General features: G+C 48.5%; 1 protein-coding gene across 1 annotated transcript in view; it reads left to right on the forward strand.

Annotated features, from left to right (window-relative positions):
* The window catches only part of Sirt2 (Sirtuin 2), a 59,098-nt gene that overhangs the window by 26,842 nt on the left and 6,242 nt on the right, over positions 1–26,014 (forward strand). Inside the window, exons 8-14 of the mRNA XM_077694744.1 lie at positions 663–731; positions 5,998–6,121; positions 10,712–10,771; positions 13,944–13,999; positions 15,582–15,658; positions 17,525–17,644; positions 23,892–23,958. Of these exons, the coding sequence (XP_077550870.1) occupies positions 663–731; positions 5,998–6,121; positions 10,712–10,771; positions 13,944–13,999; positions 15,582–15,658; positions 17,525–17,644; positions 23,892–23,958 (573 nt within the window). The remainder of the gene's footprint in view (positions 1–662; positions 732–5,997; positions 6,122–10,711; positions 10,772–13,943; positions 14,000–15,581; positions 15,659–17,524; positions 17,645–23,891; positions 23,959–26,014) is intronic.

A 26,014-nucleotide genomic window follows, 5' to 3' on the forward strand; every position in this document is an offset into this window, starting at 1 on the left:
TTCATAGCCAAGAGCAAAAATCATGTTTGCGTGTTTGGTCTTGAAGCTAAGTCATCCTATCTTAGTCGCGAGCGCGCGGTCATGTTAAATGCAAGCGCGCGCGTCTTGCCTGCCAAGGTCAGTAGCTGCCGTGCCCTGTCAGAGGATAAGATAACAGCACTGCTCCTGCCACAAGCGAGAGGGGGCTTCCGACGGCCTCGCAGCTATCTGCAAGTAATCAGCTCGGTGGGCACGCCTTGTTGTACAGCAATACGTTTTGCGCCTGCATTTCTTCACCCCCCTCCGTAACGTGTTCTTTGCGTGCAGTGAACACAGATAACCATTGGTATGTTTGTTATCCGAATAAACATGACGTTATTGCGTGTCACTCCTTTTTCTAAACATTGTTTTTTTGCTGCCAATGATGCGGAAACATACAGGGCTATTTTTCGGGCCTTTCCGTGGTGTGTTGGAGCGGATTTCGCCTCAACGAATTTTCGCTTCAACGAAATTTTTTGCGCGTCCCATCAATTTCGTTGTAGCGGGATTCGACTCTATTACTTGTATTACTATATCGAGATCCCCCTTGTGCGTGTGATGCTTGGAGTTATTCTCGAAATGAAGTGTCTTGGAACGGATTGGTGGACTCAGACGTCGTTGTCTTTCCCCCCCCCTGTCTGCAGCCGACCCTGAGCCACTACTTCCTGCGGCTCCTGCACGAGAAGGGCCTCCTGCTGAGGCTGTACACGCAGGTACGTGAGGGTTGTGTTCAGAGACGTCTTCCTCAGGACTGGGTGGAAGCAGGAACAAGTGACCCATGTGGGGCGTGCACGCGCAAAGGCTCACAGGAGTGCATACCTGCCAGGTTTCCCGAATTTTCAGGGAGACTCCTGAATTTCCACGGTTTTGTACGATTGTGCGACCGAAGCGAAAATCTCCCGAAAACGCATCGGCCTTTGGCCGAATCTTTTGCCCAGTCTGGCCACAGTGCGCCAGAGGAATACCTGACAATCCAGCCCGACACCAATTGGCATCGTTATCAGTGAAGTGTGCTTAAACAGCGAGTCGGTCATGCGCAGACGGTGAACCTCTTTGTCCCATTGTTAGTTTACTGTTTATAGAACCGCAGCACCGCTGTCGCTTTCATTTACGCACGAGCACGGTCGTTCTGAAGATTTAGCAAGTCTCCAGGGGTGCAGCTTGTTGTTAGTTTAGACGAAACAACAAAACAGTTCAGTTCCTGCTGTTTTGTATTGCGCTTGCAGTATGTACTATTTCCAGGACTTTCTGAAAAGGGCGGCGTTAGCAATGTCGAACATTTAAGTGGTGTAGCTCGTTGGTAGTTTGGGCGAAGAAACAGTTCATTTCTTGCTATCTTGTAAGTAAATAAAAAAATGTGTGTAAAGTTGGTGCAGAAGGGAAACAAGACACCCACCTGAAACACAGCCGTGTGGCCACAAGGAAAAGCTACGTGGCTTTCTCGGAAACGTCGCAGTTGAAGCAAAATGTGTCTTGGTCCGGGATTCATAACCACCACCTCTCTAGGACTCCCCCAAATGAGCTAAGGAGACGGCCAGTTGTTTTTGGCGTGAGAGCAAATTGGTCGACAAGTTGAAGTGATACAGAAGCATTGGCACGAGCGCGGGGGTTCGACTCCCAGCCGCGGCGGCCACTTTTCGATGGAGGCAAAAAGCAATAATGCCTGTGTGTACGAGATTTCGGCGCACGTTAAAGATCCCCAGGTGGCCAAAATTAATCCGGAGCCCTCCACTATGGCGCGCCTCATCGCCTGCGTGGCATCGTCATGTTAAACCCAGCGATCAATCAATCAATCAATCAACGAGACAGAAGCATTAAACGACCAAATTTAGGGGAGATCTCCTGCGATGTTTCCAAGAAAGCGGTGTAGGTACCTTTCCTCGCAGGCAGAAGCTTACTCCACCTTGGGGGCTTCCCCCTACATCATTTCATTTTTCATTTCATTTCATTTATTCAAGGCAATCATCATTACAAGTTTGTCTTGGGTGGCGTGGCTATAGGCAGAATTAACGCCTGACGGGGCCACGACGCCCATTCAACAACTGGAGACAACCCATCATGCAGTGCACTAACTGTGAGCATAAAAAATATTGACAAACGAAAGCAAATTGCTCAACTGTTTTAGGTTAGCAATTCTGTTTAGGTTAGCAATTCAAATTCAAAGCATTAGGCACTCAAAAAGGGTGGAAACGCTACCGCTGTTTCCCCTCCAGGTGACGAAAAGGGAAATTTGTGTAAAGCTTTTCGTGACCTGATTGCTACCCGTTGGCAGGGACACGTTTTCTTGCAGAGGGAAAGGAAAAAAAAAATCAAATTCCGATGCCCGTTGTTGAGCATGGGCATTTCAGTGTACTTGCGTGCATTGCCATACCACACAATGTAGGGCTGAGGTTACCGCATTTATTTGAATGTAAGGTGAGGTACTTCTCCAAATTCTGTAGTCTCAAATTCATGTTCGAAGCTTAGTATACATATATATGGCAGTTTTCTTTTTTTTTTGGGGGGGGGGGGGGGGGGGGGGAGTTCTTGGCAATTTTTTGGCGAGGGCAGTTTGACTCTCCAAACTGCCCCCTCACATTATAATCGTGATCGCCTTATAATCGAATAAATGCGGTAGTAAGGACAGAGAGAAAAGGGAGAGGTAGGTCGGAAAAAAATCGAGGTGCTGGCGTCGTTTGCAGCTTGCCCAGAGAGGAGACTTCGCGATGGAGGGGCAGCTTTATCGGTGGGTGGCTTGTGCGTGCGATCTTTTGTTTGGAGTGCAGACGTCACACGTGCACTGTGGAATACTGGGGTGCATTTGTCACACAAAGGCTCGGACTGCGTGGATTCAATAACGGAGGTGCCAACCTTAACGCAAGCTTCCAACAACCAAGCTAAAGACAGATGAAGCAGAGGTGACCTGCTAATCATGTTCTTGCCAGGAACTGAGGATATCAAAGGGGCTAGTTTGTGCTGTTTGCTGCCAGTGACCAAAACCAAGGACTGGGCAAATATAATATGTTATAACGATACAATATAATAACATAATACAAAATACAATGTAAGCTCGTTAAGTCGAACTCAAAGGGGACCATAAAACTGCTTGAAGTAAGCAGAGTTCGAATTAGTGGGAGGGCGGTGGAATGAATGGACATCGCGCCACACTGGGAGATGTCCATTGTTGGCACCAGTGGCCAGGACACATTTCGAACGCCCATTTCAAACATGAAAGTTTAATGAGCTGTAAAATCAGTTCCAAGTGTTACATCAAAAAACCGCTTTCTTATTCTAATTGACGAGATTTAGGGGAAATCCCCAAGGTGGAGTAAGTTTCTGTGAAGGAAAGTTTGACATCCACCTAATTGCAGCCATACAGCTACAAAGGAAAGCTATACAGCTTTCTCAGAAACTTTACAGCCGTATGGCTGCAAAGAATGCAGCCGTATGGCTGCATTTAGGTGGATGTCAAACTTTCCTTCACAGAAACTTACTCCGCCTTGGGGATTTCCCCTAAATCTCGTCAATTTGCACCTGTCCTTCACTTCGAGTTGTTGATCAATTCGCTTTCGCGCTACTAACTACTAGCCTCCTGGTTAGCTCAGTTGGTAGAGCGACTGCTCCAGTTAAAGGGACACTGAAGTGATATGTAAACATTGCGGGATTACTAGCGCAAATTGTAGTCCGGAGTCCCCAGGCCATGTTTCGACCACTCTAGGCGCTTTTACGCGATTTTATTTAGTAGAAAAACTAATTCGAAAATGCTGTCCTCCTCTCTTTACGCTCGCCCATTTTCTGTGGCGTTTTCGTGTGACGTCAGGAGGGGATGAGGTGGCAATTGGCTGTGCTTCTGCACGGCTCCCCGGCCTTCAGACAGAGTCAGTCGGCCCAGCGTTTCGTCCGCCGGCCGCCGGTGGGTCGTCGCAATCAAGGAGGTTAAAAAAAAATTGCTTGGTCGCAATTCGTTCGCTTAGTTGAAACGAAGCCAGGACACGTTTGTGAATGGAAGAATGTGCCTTTCTTTACTTGGTTTGTTTGTACACTGTATCTAGCTTCAAGTGAAGGTCGCTTCACACAAGCGCTGCACAAGCGCACATGCGACGCTTCGCTGACTGGTACGCCAGTAGGAAAATATAAGGCCTCTTGAAGGCTGGAGAAGAGTCAGCGAAGTCAATATAGGTACTAAGGAAATAAAATCAACTGATATTTTTGCCGTATAGCGTAAAACTAGGGCGCGGGAAGCACTTTTTTGCGCTGGGCGAACAAGCACAGCGGTCAGCAGCACGACTACGCATCTGCGAACGCTTTTCCGTCTACGAAATGCAATTGCTAGACGTGAGCTACTGTGGAAACTCGGGCGACGCTTACTGCACGAGCGCAGTACAACAAATAGTCACCTAAGCAGCTTGAAATGCCAAAACTAAATAAAAGTGTAAACCGGTTGTGCAATACATACCCTATATTAGCAAGGCCTTCGTATCCCGTTCCGTGGCTCAGTGGTCTGGGGCGCTAGGTATGTCACCGCAAGTGTTTTGCAAGTCACGAGTTCGAATCCCCGCGGGTACGTGCTTTTTTTTTTTTTTTTTTGTAAGTTAACTTTTTTGTTTTCCGCCGATGTTTTCTATATTGAGTTCACCTTTTTTTGGGCCGCAACGTTCATGTCTACACGAACTAGTTCACAAAACGCGCGCAGGCTGGCACTGGCGCGCTAGCGAGTTCTCGTTGGCGTGCTGTTGCCATAAGCACCGACTGCTTGCAGGCAGTGGGCACAGGCCAGAATGAACAGACCCTTGGCCTGGTGCGAACACGCTTTTTACGATACAGGCATGAGGGAGGCAAGCTCCAAATATGGGGGAAAAGCGCATGACATTTGGGCGTCTGCGGGTACGCGGAGGGCGTTCATGCACTGCGTAGGTCTCGGCTAGTGAATGCTACGACTACAAGCCGTCCTGGGAGGCTTATCTTGTGCATTTTACAGCCGACAACATGGCAGAAGCGCGGTACGATGATTACTGAGATATTGAGAATGCCCATCCAACAACGCCATTGGTTATGTTTTACAGAACCGAAACCGAAACCAAAACTTGTTTGATTGCTAACCTTGGGCATCGTCCAATCACGGCGCCCCTCTTCCCAACGTCACAACCTTAGTTGGTGCGGCCGCCGCAAACCGCGCATGGTAGTTTTTCTTCTTTCGCGCTTTGTAAAATAATTACCGATTTGTCAACCGGATAAACGATGAAAAGTGTGCTAATTTGAGCCAGTCTACGCAGTGCAAGCAAAAACGGGAGCTTGACAAATTCACTTCAGTGTCCCTTTAAGCAGTGGTCCCGGGTTCGAATCCTGGATCAGGACGAATTTTTCTTCAACTGCGCAGTTTCTGAGAAAGCTGTATAGCTTTCCTTTGTAGCCGTATGGCTGCATTTAGGTGGATGTCAAACTTTCATTCACCGCTTTCTTATTGTGTTCACTATGGTGCATAGTATTGGAAAATACCAAGATTACAGTTTTACGACTACCCCTGTTTTCTGCAAGGCTTGGGAGTGGGCTAGTTGGTGTTTTAACATCTTGAATTGCCGAGGTGCACTGCCTGACGTGAAAACGTAAACCAGGGTGAATTACATGAATTACACCTTGTCTGTTTTTGTGTAATTGACCCTGTTCTACATTTTCACGTCATGCAGCGCACCTCTGCACTTCAAGAGATGTTCACCCTGTTCTCTCTGTTGTTCCTCCAAAAATGGCTAATTATGTCTAATTATCTTGGCAACTAATTGACTAGCTAAAAAAATAATGGCATATTTGCAATCAGAGAGATAAAAGCAGCGAGATTAACAAGTTTCACAGAGTTTACTTAGAAATTAGAATTAAGAGCAGTGTACCCCCCTAAAGGGGGGTCGGCAATGTTTCGGGGGAGGGCGTTCTCTCGGATCTTTACGCTACTCGCTCGGCACTCTCTCCCAAGCCCGGAATGAGTGAATGTGGCGCCTGCCTTTGCAGAACATCGACGCCCTGGAGCGGCTGGCCGGCATCCCGGAAGAGCGTCTGGTGGAGGCCCACGGCACCTTCCACAGCTCCCACTGCATCGCCTGCAACCACGCCTACTCCCTGGACTGGCTCAGGGGTGGGTGGCATTCGCGGGAAAGCTGAGCGGGCGATTTCTCTGCTGAGCAACTCTGGAAACCGCCGTGTCTGTGCCGGCGCACACGCATTGCGCCCGCATCTCACAGAAGAAAGAAAAAATTTCTCCCACCTCCCCTCGCGGGAACCCCTGTGTAGATGCGACACATAGGGGGTTCCGTTGTTGTTTCCGTTAGGTTGATTCTCCCATCGCGTGAAACGTGCCGTGAACCCCCTGCCGCCGCTATGACGCAACGTGACGTGGCTATGACGCAACACAATCCACTTTAATCCAATCCAAATCCAATCCAAGCCAAGCCAATCGAATCGAATCCAATTCCCCTCGCGAGAGAGTGTTCGCTATCGGAGAGGAGAGGGGGTGAGCGGCGGAGAGCGCAGCTCACGCGGCGAGGAGAATGGGGGAGGGGTGTGGACGGACACCAACAACGCCGTATGGAGGAACAAGGCGAGTGAATGAGATGCAGTCGCATCTAAAAAAAACGCCGGCATGCGTTGTCTGCCCCGTTTCAACCCGATTCTTAGCCATAGCGTCAACAGATCTACTATTAATCGCACTTGCATTATCTGGTGGCACTCTCGTTGCCCTCGAAAAGTTTGTATCGCTGATAAATTAAAACTGCAGCTGTGAGCAAGAGCGACAGGACACGCAAGAGGCCGATGCGGCAGTTGCCCGCGACCATGGATGTCGCCACAAGTTGGGCACAAAAACCAAATACCGTATTTACCCGATTCTAACGCGCCCCCGATTCTAACGCGCACCCGCTTTTCCTGGCAAAAAAAAATGAAAAAACTTGCACCTCCGATTATAACGCACACGGGACTTTGTGACCCATACAAACGAATGCGACAGAAACGGGCGATTTATTTCCCGAAGTAATCTCACTCATCTCACTCCTCGTCGCTCTCCGCTGACAACAGCTCGGCCTCGGTGCCTTCAAGCACGTTCGCGATGCCACACTTCTGAACGAACGTTCAACCATGGTCTATCGGATCGTGGCCCACGTATCACACGCCCATCCCGAGAGCTTCTCCAGAGGTGCACGCTTCAGCCGACCGCTAGTTTTGAACGCGTGGGAGCCGCTGCTGCCACTGCTGTTATCAAGCGCGCAAGTGAAACGATTTGACAATTTGTGGGAACTCCGATAGAAAAGCCTAGGCCCCTAGGCTTGCTGCGGCCGAAAAATCGTTGCTAAAAGCTTTGGCGCCATCCTGAGATGGCGATGGCGATGGCGATGGGTGGACGAAATCCCCGCTGTTACGGCAGTTTCGGTTTTGTATCCGATTCTAACGCGCATGCGATTTTTCGGCTTACTTTTTCGGAAAAAAGGTGCGCGTTAGAATCGGGTAAATACGGTAATGGTTTTGAAGAAATGTTTTACGCGTACGCTGATTTAGGTGCATATTTAGAACAAATCATTTGGGTTTGGCTTCCACATGGCAAAATTTTTGGCAACAATATTTCTGTTGTCCTTGAACAGGTGACAGGCTTTGAAGGGGCGATCGGCTTTCACTAGCATGCGTGTTTGACTTGGTTTATCATGACACAGTTACATGTGAGTGGTTGAAAAAAAAAAGCATTAGGTAAAAAACACGTTTTTTTTTCTTTTTTTTTTTTCAACCGCAGGAACGTTGAAAAAAACAAAAACAATCAGAGTGGAAGCTCTGTTGGGACTTTAGTGGTACAGCATGAAAAAATGATATTCTTTTCAGTGCAATCGGAAAAATTCATCGGTTGCCTAAGTTTTTCAAGTGATTTGAAAGCGAAAGCCAGCGATTATTGAAGACCTCATTACTGCTGCATCGTTCGTGTTTGCGGTGCCTTTACGTGTTCACCGTTCACCTTTGATGCGGCACGCTTTCGGATAACTCCTGTTCTATCCTGGGATGGTACAGGGTTAGGGCCATGCTTGCGACACTTGTCTGCCTACTTTGACGACTCGTGCTCAAATCCCACTCGAACCCAAATAAGTTTCCATGGATACTGTATTTACTTATTTTGTTTTTGCGGCGGCCGTAATTTGGTTTCATTCGTGTAGTCTCCAGCAACTAAAGTCACTTTTCCCGTTTCATGAGTCATTTAAGGGTGTCACCAGAGTCCTTCAATGCCTTTCTGGTCATGAAACTTTGCCGTCACGCTATGGGAGAGCTTCGTACGCTGCCGCGCCGCGGCGCTGCTGTTGATCGGAGGGCAGCCGGTTGGCGTGGTCAGAGCGCGTTTGGCAGGGAACGGACCACGGAGTAAGATAAAACAGACGCTCGCCGCCTTATCAGCAGTACGCTTTCGCTTTACGTGTCGTGGGCCGCTCAAATCGACTTATCATTTTGTGAGAGGCGAAAAAATTTGGTGCAAACGGGCATGCTGCTACTGCGTTCCTGCCTGTCGGTGTGGCTACAGAGCAGCAGCGGCTGCCCGATGCCCTCCGACCTGCGGTGGTGCCCCTCGCGGTTGCGTTTGTCCCCGTACGAAACTTGTCCGGGAGTTTCATGACCAGAGAAGCATTGAAGGACTCTGGTGTCACCTAAAGAAAAATGTCGAATATTTGATGATCTGTGCAGAATCGTCATTTATCAGTTTTTCATGTTTTTTTTTGGAAAAAAAGGGAAAAAACCTGTCTTTTTTTTTAGCCCCTGCAAATTTCATGAAAACTTACATGTGCACGTAGGCTCTGAAGTGTTCACCGCTCCACCAAGTCGTGCGACGATTTCAACCGTGTCCGGTGACAGGTGGATCGTAGGGTGTTTCCTGCGCGGAACAGTAATTGGCATTCCAACATGCAACAGCCCTTTCCTGTCGTCATGTGACGTGCGCCATCGGGCCTAGCCAACACGACCAAGTGCCGCCATCTCGTGGAGCCCGACGTAGCACAGACCCTGTGGCACATACATGGTGGCGCGCTCACAGGGTTGCCAGTAGGTGTGCGATGCCAGTGAATACAACCTATACTTAATGCGAGAGGAGGGTTGGCATCCGCATCAATGCGGCCATGCGGCTACAAAGGAGAGCTGCACAGCTTTCTCAGAAACTAACTTTGTGGTTGAAGAAAAATTCATCCTGGTGCAGCATAACACCTGTCCTCAGAAACTTCGCAGTTGAGAAATTTGTCCTGGTCCAGGATGACACTTGTCCTTCACTTCGAGTTGTTGATCAATGCGCTCTCGCACTACAAATGACTAGCCTCTTGGTTAGCTCAGTTAGTAGGGTGACTTCCCTAGAGAGGTAGTGGTCCCGGGTTCGAATCCTGGACCAGAACGAATTTTTCTTCAGCTGCGAAGTTTGTGAACAGCTTCCCTTTGTAGCCGTACAACTGCATAGGAGGTGGATGTCAAACTTTCCTCTGCAGAAACCTATCCTGGGGAAAGCTGATTGGCCACCACTGTAAGTGGTTGCATGCACGCAGCAGCCCGCGATGTGTGAAGCAAGCTGCAATGTTGCAAGGTTGGCGCATAACTTGTTGCCCATTGCAAAAACAGATTCTCTTCGGTCCTAACAGCAATGGGAATGGGGAGACACGTCCGGCCAGAGCGTGAAGCATGAGCGCATTGCAAAGCCTAGGCTCCCGTCTTTCGAGACGTGCGCGAAGTCATGCGTGCATGGCAGTGGACGTTTTGGGCACTCCTGAAAGAAGTGCCCATAATCTCTTGTCTGCTTTCCAGGTGCACGCAAGAGAGACCATGCTTTCTGCACACAACGCATTGGGTTGAGTTGTTGGCTCACTGCGTGTACAGTGAAACTTTGTTAGAAGAGATACTTCGTTATAAGAGACATTTGAATGATAGCGGTTTGGTTCATGTTTCTATGTCCACCATGTTAGCAACATTGCATACAGGAGACCTTGGCTACGAGAGACATGTTTCCGGGGTCCCTTGAGTGTCTCTTGTAGCGAGGTTTTGCTGCATCCGCTTGCAAGCTGGCCTGCTCTCTTTTTCTTGTCACCTGTGAAAAGCCTTCAGACTGCACATTATGTGATGTACATGAAATAAAAAAAGGAGAAAATGATGGAAAATGAGATCCTGCGGACTGTCCTTGTTCATGGAAATGGTCACTGCGTGGAGCCGGGCATTGATTGGATGACCAGCCCCTTTAGTAAGCCTTCGGTACCAACCGAGTTCACCTGTTAGCTCTGTGCCACAACGGTGGAGGCGCACCTCTCTCTTCTGCCGCGATGGGAATGGTTGTTGTTCAAGAAGCAATGATGTTCCTCCTTTGGGCAGGCTTCCTGTGCATTCCCTATGGGAGATAAACTCTAGAGCCTGCTTGGGTGGACAAATAAGGCGAATGTCACAGCCGCAGGTATAGCAGAAGGCTTCTCAGCCAGCGTAATTGGCAGGCCGTATGGTGGGTGTTCTCTCCCTCGAATTGTTCTGTACCGACAATTCTTGAAGTGCTACAGCTTCAAACGCGGCATGCACCGCGTTTGAAGCTGTAGCACAGGAGACCGAGGGCATAGTACGAGTAGGCACAGCGCTGTCTGTGCATGTGCTTGTTTTTGTGGGCCTGGTCGCCTGCGCTGCAGTTTGGGTGTGATAAACCGACAGGCCTCAATTTGAACGCTGCGCACCCCGTTCCTTGCAGAGCGCATAGCCAGTGAGCCGGTGCCCCTGTGCGAAGAGTGCCAGTCCCCCGTCAAGCCAGGTGGGTGTCTGTCTTTTGGCGGGTGGAATGGGGAAGGAGAGCGCAGTGGGCAGTGCTTCTGGGATCTGCACTGTGGGGGCGATGCTCTTCCAGCTCCCGCTGGCCAAATGTGATGTGCAGGCAGCCATTGTGTCCCAGAAGCCACCACTAACCCAAAGTTCTCCTGGAAAAGAATGTGGATTTCATTTCATTCCATTTTACTCTTACAGACCTTGCAAGGGGGTGTTGCTGTATTTATTCGATTGTAAGGCGGTCACGATTATAAGGTGAGGGTGCAGTTTGGGGAGTCAAAAGAATCGCCATACAGTATAGAGATATCCTGAGCTTCGATTATAAGGGGGATTGTAACTTCGAGATTACAGGTTTTGGAAAACAACCTCGCCTTAAATTCGAATAAATAGGGTATATCGGGTGGGTAACAGAAGGGAAGAAGCGTGGGATCCAAGGGCGCAGCGGAGAATGCAGGGTGATGGGCAGATGGTGGTCGTTCCAATCTTATGCTGTACAAGGGGAAACAGGCTGGGCATCTCAGAGGGGCTGTGCAGACAAAACACAAGTTTGGTTCTGTTGGAAGATTGCCTTGTTGTAATGAACTACACCACTTTTAACGCACACTTCTCTCATAATTGGGGAAAAAAGGGAATGGCCATGCGACCCACTAGCTCATTTCCCGCAACAGAACCTATGATGTCATATGTGCCCAGCTGTGCGATTGGCTGAGGCCGGCAAAAGCAAACGCAAATTAGGGAGGGCCTATAAGCTCGCCGAACGAGCTTTTTCTGCCTAAATGTAATGGGCATTCATTTTACAGCAGTGAGAATGGTGGGGTAAACAGTGGAAGTTACGAAAATACACGTAAGCATAGAAGTACCGATGCGCACTGCTGTTGGTACTGTGTGCACTGTGCTTGTTATAGCTGCACAGCAGTCCATCGCTTTGGAGTTGTCTTGCACGCCACCGGCCGATTGGCGTAAGGTACGTTGTGTTACGTGACCCTGTTTGTCTAGCATACCCCATGTTTCACGAAACATGGGGTATGCCCCATTCTGCTGTAAGAAAAACCAGCGAGGTGTAAATGTGGTAAAAAACAAAGCAACAGCAAACAATGGTTTGTGGCTGAGTATTTCTTTATTTATTTATTTGTTTGTTTGTTTGTTTGTTTGTTTGTTTGGATAAGTGCCCACAAACAGCACGATGCCTTCAGCGTGGTGCCCAGAAGAAGCAAAGCTAAGGAAAGGAAAGGAAGATGTGCACAGTGGAGAAAGAAGAGTGGGGTAGCGCCATCTGGGAGGGCTGACAGCAAGCAAGGCTGCAGAGCCAAATGACACAATGGAAGCTCGTTTTAATATGTGCCATCATGTCTTCATGGCAGATATCACAAAAACACACAATTTGGCGGGACAATGAAAATTTTGACCTAAATTGACTAATTTCTTAGTGATTACGGCATCATTTCCTGCCGGACAAGAGCTGGGGGCATTATAAAACACGAAATCTTTCGACTAAGACAAACTTGAATTTTTTGTGCATAGCCTCACCTGTTAAGATTCCCACGGGACTGACACTTTTTGTGACCCACAGGCTTAAAAACCATCGTACAGTTATACGAAAAGTTTTGCCGGTCTTTGAAGGGGCTCCAAGCGGCCTAGTTTGCTTGTTTCGGAAATATGTCACGTCTGTGCTAAAATAAAGAAAAAAACCTCGCTTGCTACAAAGCTAGCGCCACTAGTGAAAACTAAATGAACTAAAACGCTTGTTTTGTTTATTTTAAACATTTCAGTAAAAAAGATATATTTCTAAACGAAGCAAACTTTGCCATTACAAACATTTTCATGTATCTGTGAAACTTTTTGTATCGGTGCCTGATGCTTTTTAGGCCAGTTGGTCAGCAATTTGTAACTCCCACAGGATTGTGACCAGGCGAGTCCTTGTGCTGTGATGAGATGAGCATGTTGCACGAATGATATGGGGTGAAAAGGAGCGGAGGGAGTTCTTTTCATTTGAGCCAAGCTGTATTTTGTGTTGCTGGCCCTCTAAGGCAAGGCCACACTCGTTGTATGTCCAGCTGCGGGTTTGTGACGTTGGATTCAGCTTGACGTCGGTCCGTTGAGGCGGTGGGGATGTCAAGTTGATCGCGCCACCTCAGCCAAGTAGTGCTCGCACGTGTCGGAAAGGCAGTGGTGGGTGCCCTTTTCATGTGGCACTAGCTCAGTGCAGTTTGGCATCAGATGGGCACCACTGCCTGGGTGCTTGTGTGCAGCGGTCTTTCTAGCCAAATCAACTGGAAAGTTTATCTCTCTGTGGCTTGCTACGTTCTGGCCCCTCGGTTGAAAAGCTTTAAGGGGGTGCATAGCTTTTAAAACTATTTCTTTTAATTTTTAAGTAAACTCTGCGAACCTTATCAGTCTTGCTGCTTTTCCGCCCTTATTTAAAAAAAAATGCCATTATTTTTTGAGTCAATCAATTAGTTCCCAAGATAACTAGAGATAATTAGCAATTTTTTAGAGGAACAATAGACAAGACAGTGTTGGTCATAGCACTGTAATCTTTACATTTTCCAATACTATGAACACTGGTGAATGCAATAAGACAAGCGGTTTTTTGATGCACCGCTTGGAACTAATTTACAGCTCATTAAACTTTCTGGCACCAGTGGCAAGGAATCATTTTGAATGCCCATTTCAAACACCAATGTTTATAATGAGCTGTAAAATTAGTTCCAAGCGGTGCATCAAAAAACCGCTGGTCTTATTGCATTCACCAGGGTTCATAGTATTGGAAAATGTAATGATTACAGTGCTATGACCAACACTGTTTCGTCTGTTGTTCCCCCCCAAAATTGCTAATTATCTCTACTTATCTTGGGAACTACTTGACTCACTCAAAAAATAATGGCATTTTTTTTTAAAATAAGGGCGGAAAAGCAGCAAGACTGATAAGGTTCGCAGAGTTTACTTAAAAATTAAAAGAAATAGTTTTAGAAGCCGTGCGCCCCCCTTAACAGCTGCTTGACAAGGCCAACAATCCGCGGTACTTCTCGTAAAAGTTTGCAGTGCAACAATAGAGAAAAGGATTGCATTTTGCTACCAAGGTGGTATAAATAAGTACCATTTGGTAAATAACCAGCTCCCCTCGAGGCCTGCACTGCCTCACTGTTCTCCCTGTTGTGCAGACATAGTGTTCTTTGGCGAGCGGCTGCCGGACCGGTTCTTCGACCTCTCCGAGGAGGTGGGTGTCCCTCAGGGCTGTGGCCTCTCCCCCTCCTCCTTCTTTTCCTCCACCGCACGGTCAGCGTGGGATTCGTATTAGCTTCTTAATTCTTTCTGGGGCCAGAACAGAGCGAGGGAAATGTCGTGAAATGCACCATCTTTGCGAATCTTTCCTCCCAGCGTTTCATGCGCAAGTCTTGTGTTGCCGCTTCAGAGCTCTCTTTTGTCTTTGGAACATCTTGATGGTAGTGCACTTAAAGGAGCCATGAAGACAAAATACAAGTTGGGTTTATTAGAAAGACTGCTTAGTCCCGATAACAATGATACCAATATCATCACAATCTTCGAACAAATAACGGAGATATTAAAGAAAACGTGTGAAGCAGTCGCGACCCCCTAGTCAATTTCCCGCAACTTTTCTATGACGTCACGGAACCTTGTTTGTGCTATTGGCGGCCGCCTAACTGACCTGTCGCGACGACACATGACTGCACGTCTGTAATGAAGCCTCTAGTTCCATTTGACCGCATCACTTGAATGCTAACGTGCAGTTAACGCAGTGAAAATTATGTTCTATTGTTGGCCCATATGACGTCATTCTTGCTCATAACACGTCACTGTGGCGCAAAATTTGAAAGTTTTTAAATACTTCTTGCTTTTTTTTGTTAAAAAAACATTTTTTGGGGCTGTAGTGGAGCTGAGTGAGATACTGGATCTTAGTTCTTTCAAATTACATGAAGTTGTATTTTCTCTTCATGGCTCCTTTAAGGGGGGGGACACTGGTCCTGAGGAATGAAAATTTGCCAAGAAATCCTTAGTCCGTATTAATTTTATTTGCAGTCTACAGGTCCCAAGGAATGTACCTGCAAAATATCATAGCTGTATCATAACTTTTCACAAGGCTGTCGCTATTTTAAGTCGCCTAAATGACCATTTTTTCCTATGTTTCCAAACTTTGTGCCATGTTTTCTCAGAACCAATTCTTTTCCCATGAAGGCCGACTGTCTGGTACAATATCTTGACATGTACTGGTCAGATTTCTATAATTTTTGCTGCATTTGAAAGCTTACGAGCTTAACAGTGCAGTAAAACTACAAAAGTGTAGAATTTCCTTTTGCTGGGACAAGATTTTATGCAGTTAGTTTTACAAAAACATTGGTAACTGATGACGTGACATTTATGAAGGTAACAGCATTTGCAGAACAGTGCTAAAATTGCCGCTGTGGTATAGTTGCACTCTCTTGTCCTTCTGGAGGACAAAGGATAAAAGCTATTAGAGTATTTCATAGGTAGACAATGAAAAAAATTGCCCGAAACAAAGTGGCACAACAGATTGCACAAGTCTACACTCAACATATAGACGAAAACTGACTGCACATTTGTGCTCAGAATGTTAAAATACACACAGTGTGTAAATCTCAAGTGTCCCGTCTCAAACATGGGCACTTGGAAAGAAACGACAAACCACTGCGCTGTGATTGGTTGTCCCCTTTCCAAGTGTCGGTGAGTGAGTGCACTGCCATGAAGGTGTTCCAAATGTAATACCAACTAGCCCACTTGTCACTTCTAAACTCTTTCTCGCTGGCCGACTGTGTGTGCAGGACTTTGCCCAGTGCGACCTGCTGCTCATCATCGGCACGTCGCTCCAGGTGCAGCCGTTTGCTGGCCTCGTCGACAAGTGAGTGGGGGGGCCCGCCTGTGTTTCAGCACACATACCGTTTGGGCCAGCTGGCTTTGGCTCCTGCGTTTACTGTCTGGTCGCATTGCAGTAGCTCTGCTGCTCAGTTCCTGGGGTGTACTGCGTGCAGCACAAGTGCCCGCAGTTCTGTGTCTATCGTATTGTGTTGCCCCTGAACATGTGCGTGATCAGTAGGAAATGGAAATGTAATGCAGAAGAGGGAAACAGCAGGCCACACGTAGAAGTAACGAGCACTTTCAGCAGGTGCAGTTAGCAGGTGGCTTGTTGCACTGATAGTCACCCTTGCAACGAGTGAAAGTGTCACTTGTTGGCCTTGTGCACTTCTGTTTCCTTAGTCTGGAGTGCTGGCATAAAAAAGCTGCTGGCGGCATGTCATATTGCCAGTGTAAGGCAGTGAGCGGTGCGTTGTGTATCCTAAGTAGGTTCCCGCTTTGCATTGGACGAAGATGTGAAGCCAGTCATGAAGGACTCCACGCATGGTGCGCTTGCATTAAGAGGCAACGTGCAGCTTTGTTTCAGTCACAACATGTGGCGCTCGATAGTAGCCTCGGTGATTCTCCAGCAGGGAGTGATGCTTTATTCACTGAGAAATGCAACAATCAAGACTTCCTTCACAGCGTGTTTCCTCTCATGCGTGCCGCTGATGTATGAGAGGCAGGTGGGGGTTAGTGGCATGCAAATGTGGCAATCGGTTGCTGTCAGCATGGAAAAACGGTTTCACACATGCCATGCATACACAGTGCGTGCACTTGTGTTAGAAACCAAATGGGTTTCGAAGTCAGTTTTTCTCGCCATTGGGTTCGTGTGTTGCGCACCCAACTGCAAATAGGATTACAGGGGCCATGAGGACAAAATTCAAGTTTGGTTTATTCAAAAAATTGCCTATTAGAGTAACACTGACAGCACCCTTAATGCAAACTTCACTCAGATAAGCTACGTAATGAGTGTGATGGAGGCGGCAAGCAAAAGCACCTGTGTGCTCGAGATTCCGGCACTTGTTACAAATCCCAAGGTGGTCAAAATTAATCCGGAACCCTCCACTACGGCACGCCTCATCACCTGCGTTGCAGCGGCACATTAAAACCTCATAATCACTAAGCTATATAATGAGGAAAACTATCCAATGGAAACTAATCAGGCATTATGATCTTGCCCAATGAGCTAGTACTTGCTTTTGAATTCAGTGCAGATCTTTTTTTGTAGCAGTAATCGGGGTAAGGTAAACAGTGGACGTTACAAACAGGTAAACATACAAGAGATTTTGTGGCACGTTGCTAAATGATGCAGCCTAACACAGGCATTGGGCATGTTGGGCTTGTCTGTCACGACAGCAGCATGGCAACTCACATGACCCTGTTTGTCGAGCCATAGCTGATGCTTCATGAAATGGCTGTTACTATCAACCGTAACAAAAACACGGCAGGTGTACAAGTGCTGTCAGGAGCAGAGTGCGAATAGTGGCGCCATCTAGGGTAGCAGACAGTAACTATGATTACCAAGAGTGCAGTTTGTTGGATAGCAGCACAGTGCCCTTTCGGTACCTGCCCTGATTATGTCATTGCTGATGCCAGAAAAGATGAGGTGCAGTGGGAGAATTGAAATTTTGGCCTTAATTGTTCAATTTCTTGGTGAATGAAGCAGCTGAGGGTGCTGCACAACACCCAATTCTGTGAATGTAGCAAACTTGTGTTTTCTCTTCATGGCCCCTGGGTTCAGTCACGGCTTGTGCAGTTCGAAATGAGCGTCTCGCCACTCTGCAACTGAGAATGCCACCGGTTCCGACTTGGTCTTCCGACTGTTTGTGGCAAAATGTGACCGGAACCGATTGCACGTTGTTGCTCCCAGGGTGCACAACTCGATCCCCCGGCTTCTGATCAACCTGGAGAAGTGCGGCCAGGGGAACCTAGTGAGCAAGCTGCTTGGCTTCGGCTGCGGCCTTGACTTCGACTCGGAGGCCAACTACAGGTGAGTAGGAGGGGGGGCACACTTGGAACTTCCGTATTGTCACACGTATAACCCGCACCGAAAATGCAAAGATTTCAGGAGTGAAGTAGAAGTGCGGATTATATGAGAGGTATTTCCTTTGGTGCAGCTTCACCGCAGCAGTAACAGCAACTGAGCCACTGTTATCCCATAGACGGCGCTTACTTTGCACACACAGCTCAACAATATACCAGCCTGAAAAAAATGTACGGGGCGAGTCATCTAGTGGCTTTGATTCATCCTTTTATGTATAAAATATGCGGGCAATATGCATGGATATAAATATTTTTCATTCATCAGCGGAAAGTGGGGGTGTGGGTTATATGCAGGGGCGGGTTATACGCACGAAAATATGGTACTGCACGGGAAAGGGGGCCATATGTGTGCATCAAGAGCATCCGCTCCCAACAGCTGAGGCACGCTGGAAGAAACACGTGCTCGCTAAGGGTAGCCCTGTCTGTGAGCAGCCATGGCATCTATCGCCAAGCACTCTCTCAAATATCGCTACCCGACTAGACTGAACACGGCCTTCTCGTAGCCTGGCGGTGATGAACGAGGGGATGGCTTCGCAGGCTGTGGCCTCATGCTGCCCCTTGTCCTGGCACAACAAGCACTGACAAGCCTGCTCAAGTGCGAACAACGAGGCTAACCTAATGATTCACTTCACCCTGGAGTTGGGGTGCAAAGCTGTATCAAGCCGTGATAAGCAGAGGGAAGAACCGGCCTTTGGAGAGGCAGCAGTGCTGTACTGTATACTGTCGTATGGCCTGTGTCCGAGTACTTGAGGCTTCAATAGACGGCGTCAACTTCTTGCCTGTGTAGATACTCTCCCGAGGCACCAGGGACCAGGGATGAGAGGGAAAATGGCACTAGGTGTGACACAGTGTTCTTGCATGTGCCGAAGTAATCTCGTACACACTGGCATTTTTGCTTTTCGCCTCCATCAGAAAAGCGGCCGCCGCAGCCGGGAATCAAACCCGCAGTGTCCTTGGGCTCAGCAGCACAACAGTGTAGCTTGTTCCTTTCGCTCTTGCGAAAGACTGCCCTCCCCCAAAAGCCTCCAACTCCAAGGGACGGAACCGGGCCCCTGTTATGCAGTGAGTGCACGTTCCCCGGCAAGTGTAGGACGCGGTAAATGTTGCCCCTCCAATCTTTAGTGGAGGAGCCAGCGTTTGTGACTTGGGTTATCTTGTTGTGGGAACACTGTTGGATTGCTGTGGCAGGCCACGAGTGGGCAGTGATTGCCTGGCCAACCATTTCAGTCTTCTTTTCCAACTGGGTTCGAAGGTCTTAGCTGCCTCCGCTGTGTGAAGAGGGGGAGGCTTCGTGCCAAGTGCAGGGCTGGCTGGGTGGAGCCTGGTGTAATGGAAGGGCCAAGGATCGACTTGAAGGCCACTATACTCGGGGACAACTTTCTGTGGCAATGGAGCGAACCTACGGAGGGAGGCGGAGGGGAAGCTAACTACTCTGTGTTACTGCGCAAAGTAGTTACCAATGAACTGGTTTCGGTTTCAGCTTCGGTGTGACCAATGCGCATTTGATACAGTTCATTTCTTCGCATAAGCTCCGTAGTTGAGTGTGCTCAACCACGATCACCGTGCATGCAGGCATACTGGCGTCTCCTTCCACACGCTTCATTTGTTTGTAAATACAGGCCAACACTTGACTGGACATGACCCGAGTGGCCGTGAATGGGAGAACTCAGACCGACTGTGGACTCTGTATTGTTCAGAAAAAGAAGTGAATTTTGTAATCGCTGCAGTTTTGACGGAATGCACCGATCTGTAAACTCTTCTACTGGGCAGCACCACCGGCATGTGCGGCGTACTTATATATAGCGCGGTCGCGATATACCGAAAGAGCAGCATGCACACATGCTTGCGCACACGCTGGCTTACGCCGGGAAACTGGCTAACCGAACGGATTGCGGAATCGGTGGGGAGTCCCGGTTGCATCAGTCTCACTTGTGCGTACACTTTGCAAACCACTTGCTTCATTGGTTTACACAGCGAAGCTTTACAAATGCTATGCGGAGATTGAAACGAGATGCCGAAAGCCGTCGACAAGAACGCCATTTTTTTTTTTTTTTTCCACGAGGGAACCATTACGACGCCAGTGGCGACAGCCGCAACCAAAAATATCTGAAAATGTAAAAAAAAGAAAACGCTCTCTGCTTCATATATTCTGGCTATAAATTTAGTGGCATTATCAATGGAAGTCTAAAACATAAGAACTAAATATTCTTGAATTGCTGAGGTCACCGCCAGCCAATTATTTTTGTTGAACTACTTCCAGGTGCGCAGTGAAAAGGCGTGGTCCGGCTCCGTAGCCTTGACTGCATTGCCACAGAAAGTTGTCCCCGAGTGTAGTCAGTGAACAGGATATCTGTGAGTGAAGATGCACGATGATGGGCGAGAAAAGAGTGTAAACGGATAGCAGAAATGGCCAAGAAGAGAAGGTAAGAGCATTAATAGTGACCAAAAGCAATCAGGGAAATGTTCGCGATAGAAAAAGAAATGGGGCAGCTTCGCACAAGTCGGCCGAAGACTGGACAAACAGCGAACCTGGCAGACCCACTTTGCGAGGCTATGCTTCAAGACTAAGTCGAGCTGTCTGCGTGGTGTCATTGTTAGCCCCCCAAAGAGCAGTGAACACTCCAAATCTTGTCCAAATCTCCAAATCTTCTACAACTCGCTAATGTTTCGCCGCTGCCGCACCACCGTGATATTCAGGTTTTGACTGAAGTCGTCACATCTGTTCTCGACTAGTTACCTGCCAACCTCGTTGAGCACATTCAGCTGTCGGCCCCTGGCCCCAGTGCGTATGACGACCTAAAGGACACTGTCCTCAACCACAACGGCATGAAAACCCGGCAGACAGCAATGAAAACAGAATCTTCAGCCATTATCATTGCTGCCCTCAGCCCCTGTACCTTAAACCTCACAAGGTGGCGGGGCCGTGCTACTTAGCGGACATCCAGATCTCCCAGACCTCCACGGTCTTCCGGAATTATGTACACCTCACTGCAACATCTGGTTTATTCAGCTCGAGAGCCACTTCTTCATCATCAACGTGAGGAACCAACCGCTTCGCTACCATCTTGCAGCGACCTGGCTACCCAAAGGGCTACGGCTACGGCTGCCACCATCTGGCCACAGATCTACGACGTCTTGAAGAAGGCTGTTCTGGAGCACTATGGCGTCTTGGGCAGTATCTTTCGATGCTACAGTGACAGTTCTTCAAGACCACTCCACTCCCGCTGTATGACAGCCCTGTATGTCTACAGCCTCTAGCAGCCACCTACCTACAGGCTGAGGACTCCGACAGTCAACGTTACCCTCAAATTACTGTATTTACTCGAATCTAATGCGCCCTCGATTGTAACGCGCGCCTGTTTTTCGCGGTCCGAAGATTAAAAAAACGCTATGTCCTCGATTGTAACGCGCACTAGACTTTCATTATTTAATACAAAAATGCAACTTTTCCTCACTTGGAACAAGCAACGTTTATTCCAAAGGTGGCGCGAAATGAAATGCGCCGGTTATTGCCGGCAACACAGTCACCACGACGACGGTCAGAAGCAGCACTGCCCTGGCAGCTCTGTCGTTGCGGGTCTCTGAGCCGCTCCCTGCTGCGGTACGAACTGTGCCAGTGAGTCTTTTATTTGAGGATATCGCCCCCTCTTTGGTCCGCTGAACCCTTTCCCTGGTTTGCAAAAATTTTCTCTTTCTGTTCGCGCCAGTCCCGCACCCAAGTCTCCGGAACACCGAACGCACGTGACGCGGCCCGATTTCCATCGCTTTCCGCGCACAAAATTACTTCTTAAACGAAGCATCGTAATGAACCTGCCATATCTTCGAAGTGGGGAATTTCATAGCGGAAAGGACTGAGGAGCGCAAAAAAAAAAGACTACACAGACAATAAAGGCAAACGTGCGCTGATTACGAAGTGCTGGCTACGTATTCAGTAGTCAAGTGGCCATCTTGAAACGTCGATGGCGATACGGTGCCGCAGTTTTGTGTCATACTTGATTGTAACGCGCATGTGATTTTAGGACCTATTTTTCTGAAAAAAAGCTGCGCGTTAGATTCGAGTAAATGCGGTGCATCAGCTGGCCACACACAGTCCTCACACTCTGGCTGCGATGGCAGGACCGGAGCAAGGATTGCGGGGCAAGCCTCCCAACAAGTGTCGCCGAAAGCAGTGTCATGTGTCCCCATACCATCAACACGTGCATCACAAACGTGCCCCCAAACATCAGCCAATTCCACACTCCCGGGGAGTGTTTTGTCGGCGCTGCAACGGGAGCTCAGCTGTCCGAGCAAGACAGAAAAAGAAACTGTCACACAGGACGGGAATCCGACGCCACGGTTGGTCGCGTGAAGCCTCCCGCTGTGGGTGCGAAAGTTGCACGGAGAGCCAGCATCCTCACGACAGAGCCCGCTCAAGCAGGTGCTTCATCTCGTTTGACACCATGGTATCTTCCGTTCAAGTTGTGCCTGCCGTTCACCCTTTCGACCGTGCGTTCAGCCGCACTCCCAGCCTCGACCACTGGACCTCCCTGGACGCTGCCTCGCCAGCGACCGGGCTGTTTAGTCGACCTCTGCCACTTGACCACTGACTGCCCATGGACACTTCCAGACTGCGGACAAATTGTGCACAGCTGTAGGTATTACTGCTCAGCACAGCCCCTCGCCGCATCTACGTGCCGTGCTAAGCACTTCCGTGCCGCCATTTCTCCACCCTACCAAACTCGCGCTCTTTCCCTGTTTGGTTTCCTTGTATCGTGCTGTGCGCTTGGGGGGTGGGGGAGCTTTCTAGCAACACCCATCATCTTCATCAGCATCATCAGCACTATTAGCCAGCCAAGAACACACTCGACAGGCACTGTTCTACGCCGCTCCATGGCACAATGGTAACAACCCAAATAAACATGGGCTCAGCTGCCTACAAGATGGCTTCCAGCAGGGAAACTCCGGCTCCACCAACCGGGAGCTGGCTTGATTACTAGCCCACTATGTCCACACTGATGACGGTGGCGCGTCTATGTTGCACACTGCAGAAGCCACTGAGAAAAACAGCGCTCAAAACGATACGACAGGAAGAAACGACAAACACTGCGCTGACGTTTCTTCTTCCTGTCGTATCCTTTTTAGCGCTGTTTTCATAAGTAGCACCATGCACCAACTAGCATGGCTGAGTTCACTGGGGCAGAAGGCAGCTTGGAAGAGACTTGTTCGCCCATGTCACTGGCTCTTGACAGATGTTTGAATTTGGGCAGCTCGCATCCCAACATTGCGGCAGTCCGTTGAGCACATGCCAGTCGGGCTCTAACCTAGCAGTGAGGCTTGTCAGTGTGTTCTGGTGCTCGGGGTCGTGTCTTTTGGGGAACTGGGCATGACACAACAGGGGTGGTCAATCAGGGTCTTTGTGAGTAGGGTGCCCATGTGTGTTGTGCAGGCCTGTTGGAGGACGGAAGCACACTTCAGGGGGGACGTGGCTGTTAAAACAGTTTCTCTTAACTGTTGAGTAAACTCTGTGAAACTTCTCCGTCTTGCTGCTTTTACCCCCTCATTTCAACAATGCCATTATTTTTTGAGTCAGTCAATTAGTTGCAGAGGTAATAATTGGAGGTAATTAGTCATTTTTGGAGGAACAATAGACAAAACAGCGTTGGTCATCATGAAAGTGTAATCTTTCTATTTTCTAATATTACGATGAACCCTGGTGAGTGCAATAAGTGAATAAGTTTTTTGCTGCACCACTTGGAACTAATTTTTGCAGCTCATAAAACCTTGGTGGCACCAGTGGCAAGGAACCTTTTCGAATGCCCATTTCAAACACCAAGGTTTAATAATGAGCTGTCAAATTAGTTCCAAGCAGTGCATCAAAAAACCGATTCTCTTACTGCACTCACCAGGGTTCACAGCATTGGAAAATATAAAGATTTCAGTAGTGTGGATAGCACTGTTTTGTCTATTGTTCCTCCAAAAATGAATAATTATTTCTAATTACCTTGGTAACTAATTGGCTGACTCAAACAATAATGGCATTTCTGAAATAAGGGGGGGGATAGAAAGCAGCAGGACTGGCAAGTTTCACAGAGTTTACTTAACAGTTAAAAGAAATTGTTTTAGCAGCCATGTTCCCCCGTTATTCAAGCAGCTTTTTGTCGGGATGGTGACTGCACGTGTCAGGTGCACTGAGCGTTTGTCGGACGTGTCCGCAGGGACGTGGCCTTGCTGGGGACGTGCGACAGTGGCTGCCAGGAGATGGCTGACCGGCTGGGCTGGAAGGTGAGTCGTCTGCTGCCCGATTGGTGCCCCGCCGTTCATCATCACCATCATCAGCCTGTGTGCGCCCACCGCAGGGCAAAGGCCTTTCCCATTAATCTCCAATTACCCCGGTCCTGTGCTAACTGGGACCAATTTATCCCCGCAAATTTTTTGATCTCACCTGCCCACCTAACTTTCTGCCGCTCCCTGCCACGTTTGCCTTCTCTGGGGATTTCCTCTGTCACCCTTAGTGACCAAGGGTTATCGTGCCTTCGCATTGCATGCCCTGCCCACGCCCATTCCTTGCATGATGAATAGCATACCTGCCAGGTTTGCCGGGATGGCAGTAGGGAGATCTGACCGGTGGGGGGGGTGTTGTAGCAACAACAGAATACGTAACTTTACACACATAAATGTTCGACGTGGCTGACGCCGCCCTTTTCAAAAATTCCTGGAAATAGTACTGCCAAGCGCAATACAAAACAGCAGGAACTGAACTGCTTTGTTGTTTCGTCTAAACGGCCGTCCAGAACGGCCGTGCTCGTGCATAAATGAAAGCGGCGGCGGCGATGCGTTTATATGAACAGTAAACTAACAGTGGGACGAACAGGTTTACCATCTGCGCATGGCCGACTACGATTTTTAAGCACTTCACTGATAACGATGCCAATTGGTGTCGGGTTGGGTTGTCAGGTATACCTCCAGAGCATTGTGGCCAGACTGGGAAAACGGTTTGGCCAAAGACGGGTGCGTTTTCGGAAGATGTTGGTTTCGGTCGTACAATCGTACAAAACCATGCAAATTCAGGAGTCTCCCGGAAAATTTGGGAAAACCTGGCAGGTATGCGTAATAGTTATCTTGGGGCAAATTGGCACACTGGTCACCTTGGTACACTCAGCTTTCTTTACTGGACAGCTCCAGCGTGGGTGTGCTAATCGGCTGGGCTACACGTCCATCGTTACGTACGAGAAGCACAGCTAGAATTGGGCATGCACTGCCTGGACCAAGTGCCTGCCAAGCCCACATCGAGGGGCGAGAGGCCAACTGACTTCGTGTTTCTACGTGGGACATTTGGTAGCTCTCTGGGCTTCTGTTTGGCTGCCATGGGTGCCTTGTTTTCCGGGAGTTCAGCTGCTCTTCCTCGTACCATTTCACCTTGGGTAGACAGCACATCCCAAGCGCTCGGACCGTGGCGGAGGCCTGCACTGCTGTCAGGAGGGGCCTTTCTGGCACCTTCCTGATACGCTGGTATTCAGGCAGCCAAGACCGACTTCAACATGGTAAAAAGCGCACTAGACGGGGACAGAAGGAGAGGCAGTGACACAGGACGAGCGCTAGACATCGACTGAGAAGAAGGCAAGAAAGCCAACACAGATATAAGCGTGCAGAAATGCTAAAAAAGATAGAAAGGATACGGAAGGCACACCTTTCACAGAGAATGTGATTGAAGCCCTACTCGGTCGATGTCTCGCGCTCGTCCCTTGTCACTGCCTCTTCTTCTGTCCCCGTCTAGTGCGCTTTTTACCATGTCGAAGTTGTATCACCAACTAGCCCAAATTTCTGCGTTGAATAGTGTGCAAGACCCATTGTGTGTGCCACGCATACTATCACATCCCCCGTCCCATGCGATGTTTCACCTTAGTAGTTTCTGGAAACCACTTGAAAGTCTTGTCAGCCTTAATTCATGACATGAACATTTTATGTGAGCGGCTAGTTGTGAAGATATTGCGTGTGCATCTTTTGAATTAGATATCTCTGTTGCGTTGGTGGAAAGAAGACTGGGTGTACAGCCCAAGGGTCAAGTATTCTACAAGTCAGCTATTCTACAGCACATGCAAAAGTAACTGTACTGGGTCAACATTGAGAAGAAAAAAACAAGTTTCCCAGAGTTCAGAAAAACACAAGGTTCTTGTACTCGGAGCAGTTCATTGCAGCAAACTCCTGCTCTGAGAGGGACTCGCTAAGATCAAACGTTGAGGAAGCACTCAAACATATGATGTGCGAAGTCTAGCAAGCTGCTTTAGCTGTGTGCAGTAAGATTGTGTATTTATTTGCCTTGACAAATTATGCGTACCAG

The sequence above is a fragment of the Haemaphysalis longicornis genome, unplaced genomic scaffold (assembly GCF_048455015.1).
Source record: "Haemaphysalis longicornis isolate Haplotype H1 unplaced genomic scaffold, Haemaphysalis longicornis Haplotype H1 scaffold_13, whole genome shotgun sequence".
Lineage (NCBI taxonomy): Eukaryota > Metazoa > Arthropoda > Arachnida > Ixodida > Ixodidae > Haemaphysalis > Haemaphysalis longicornis.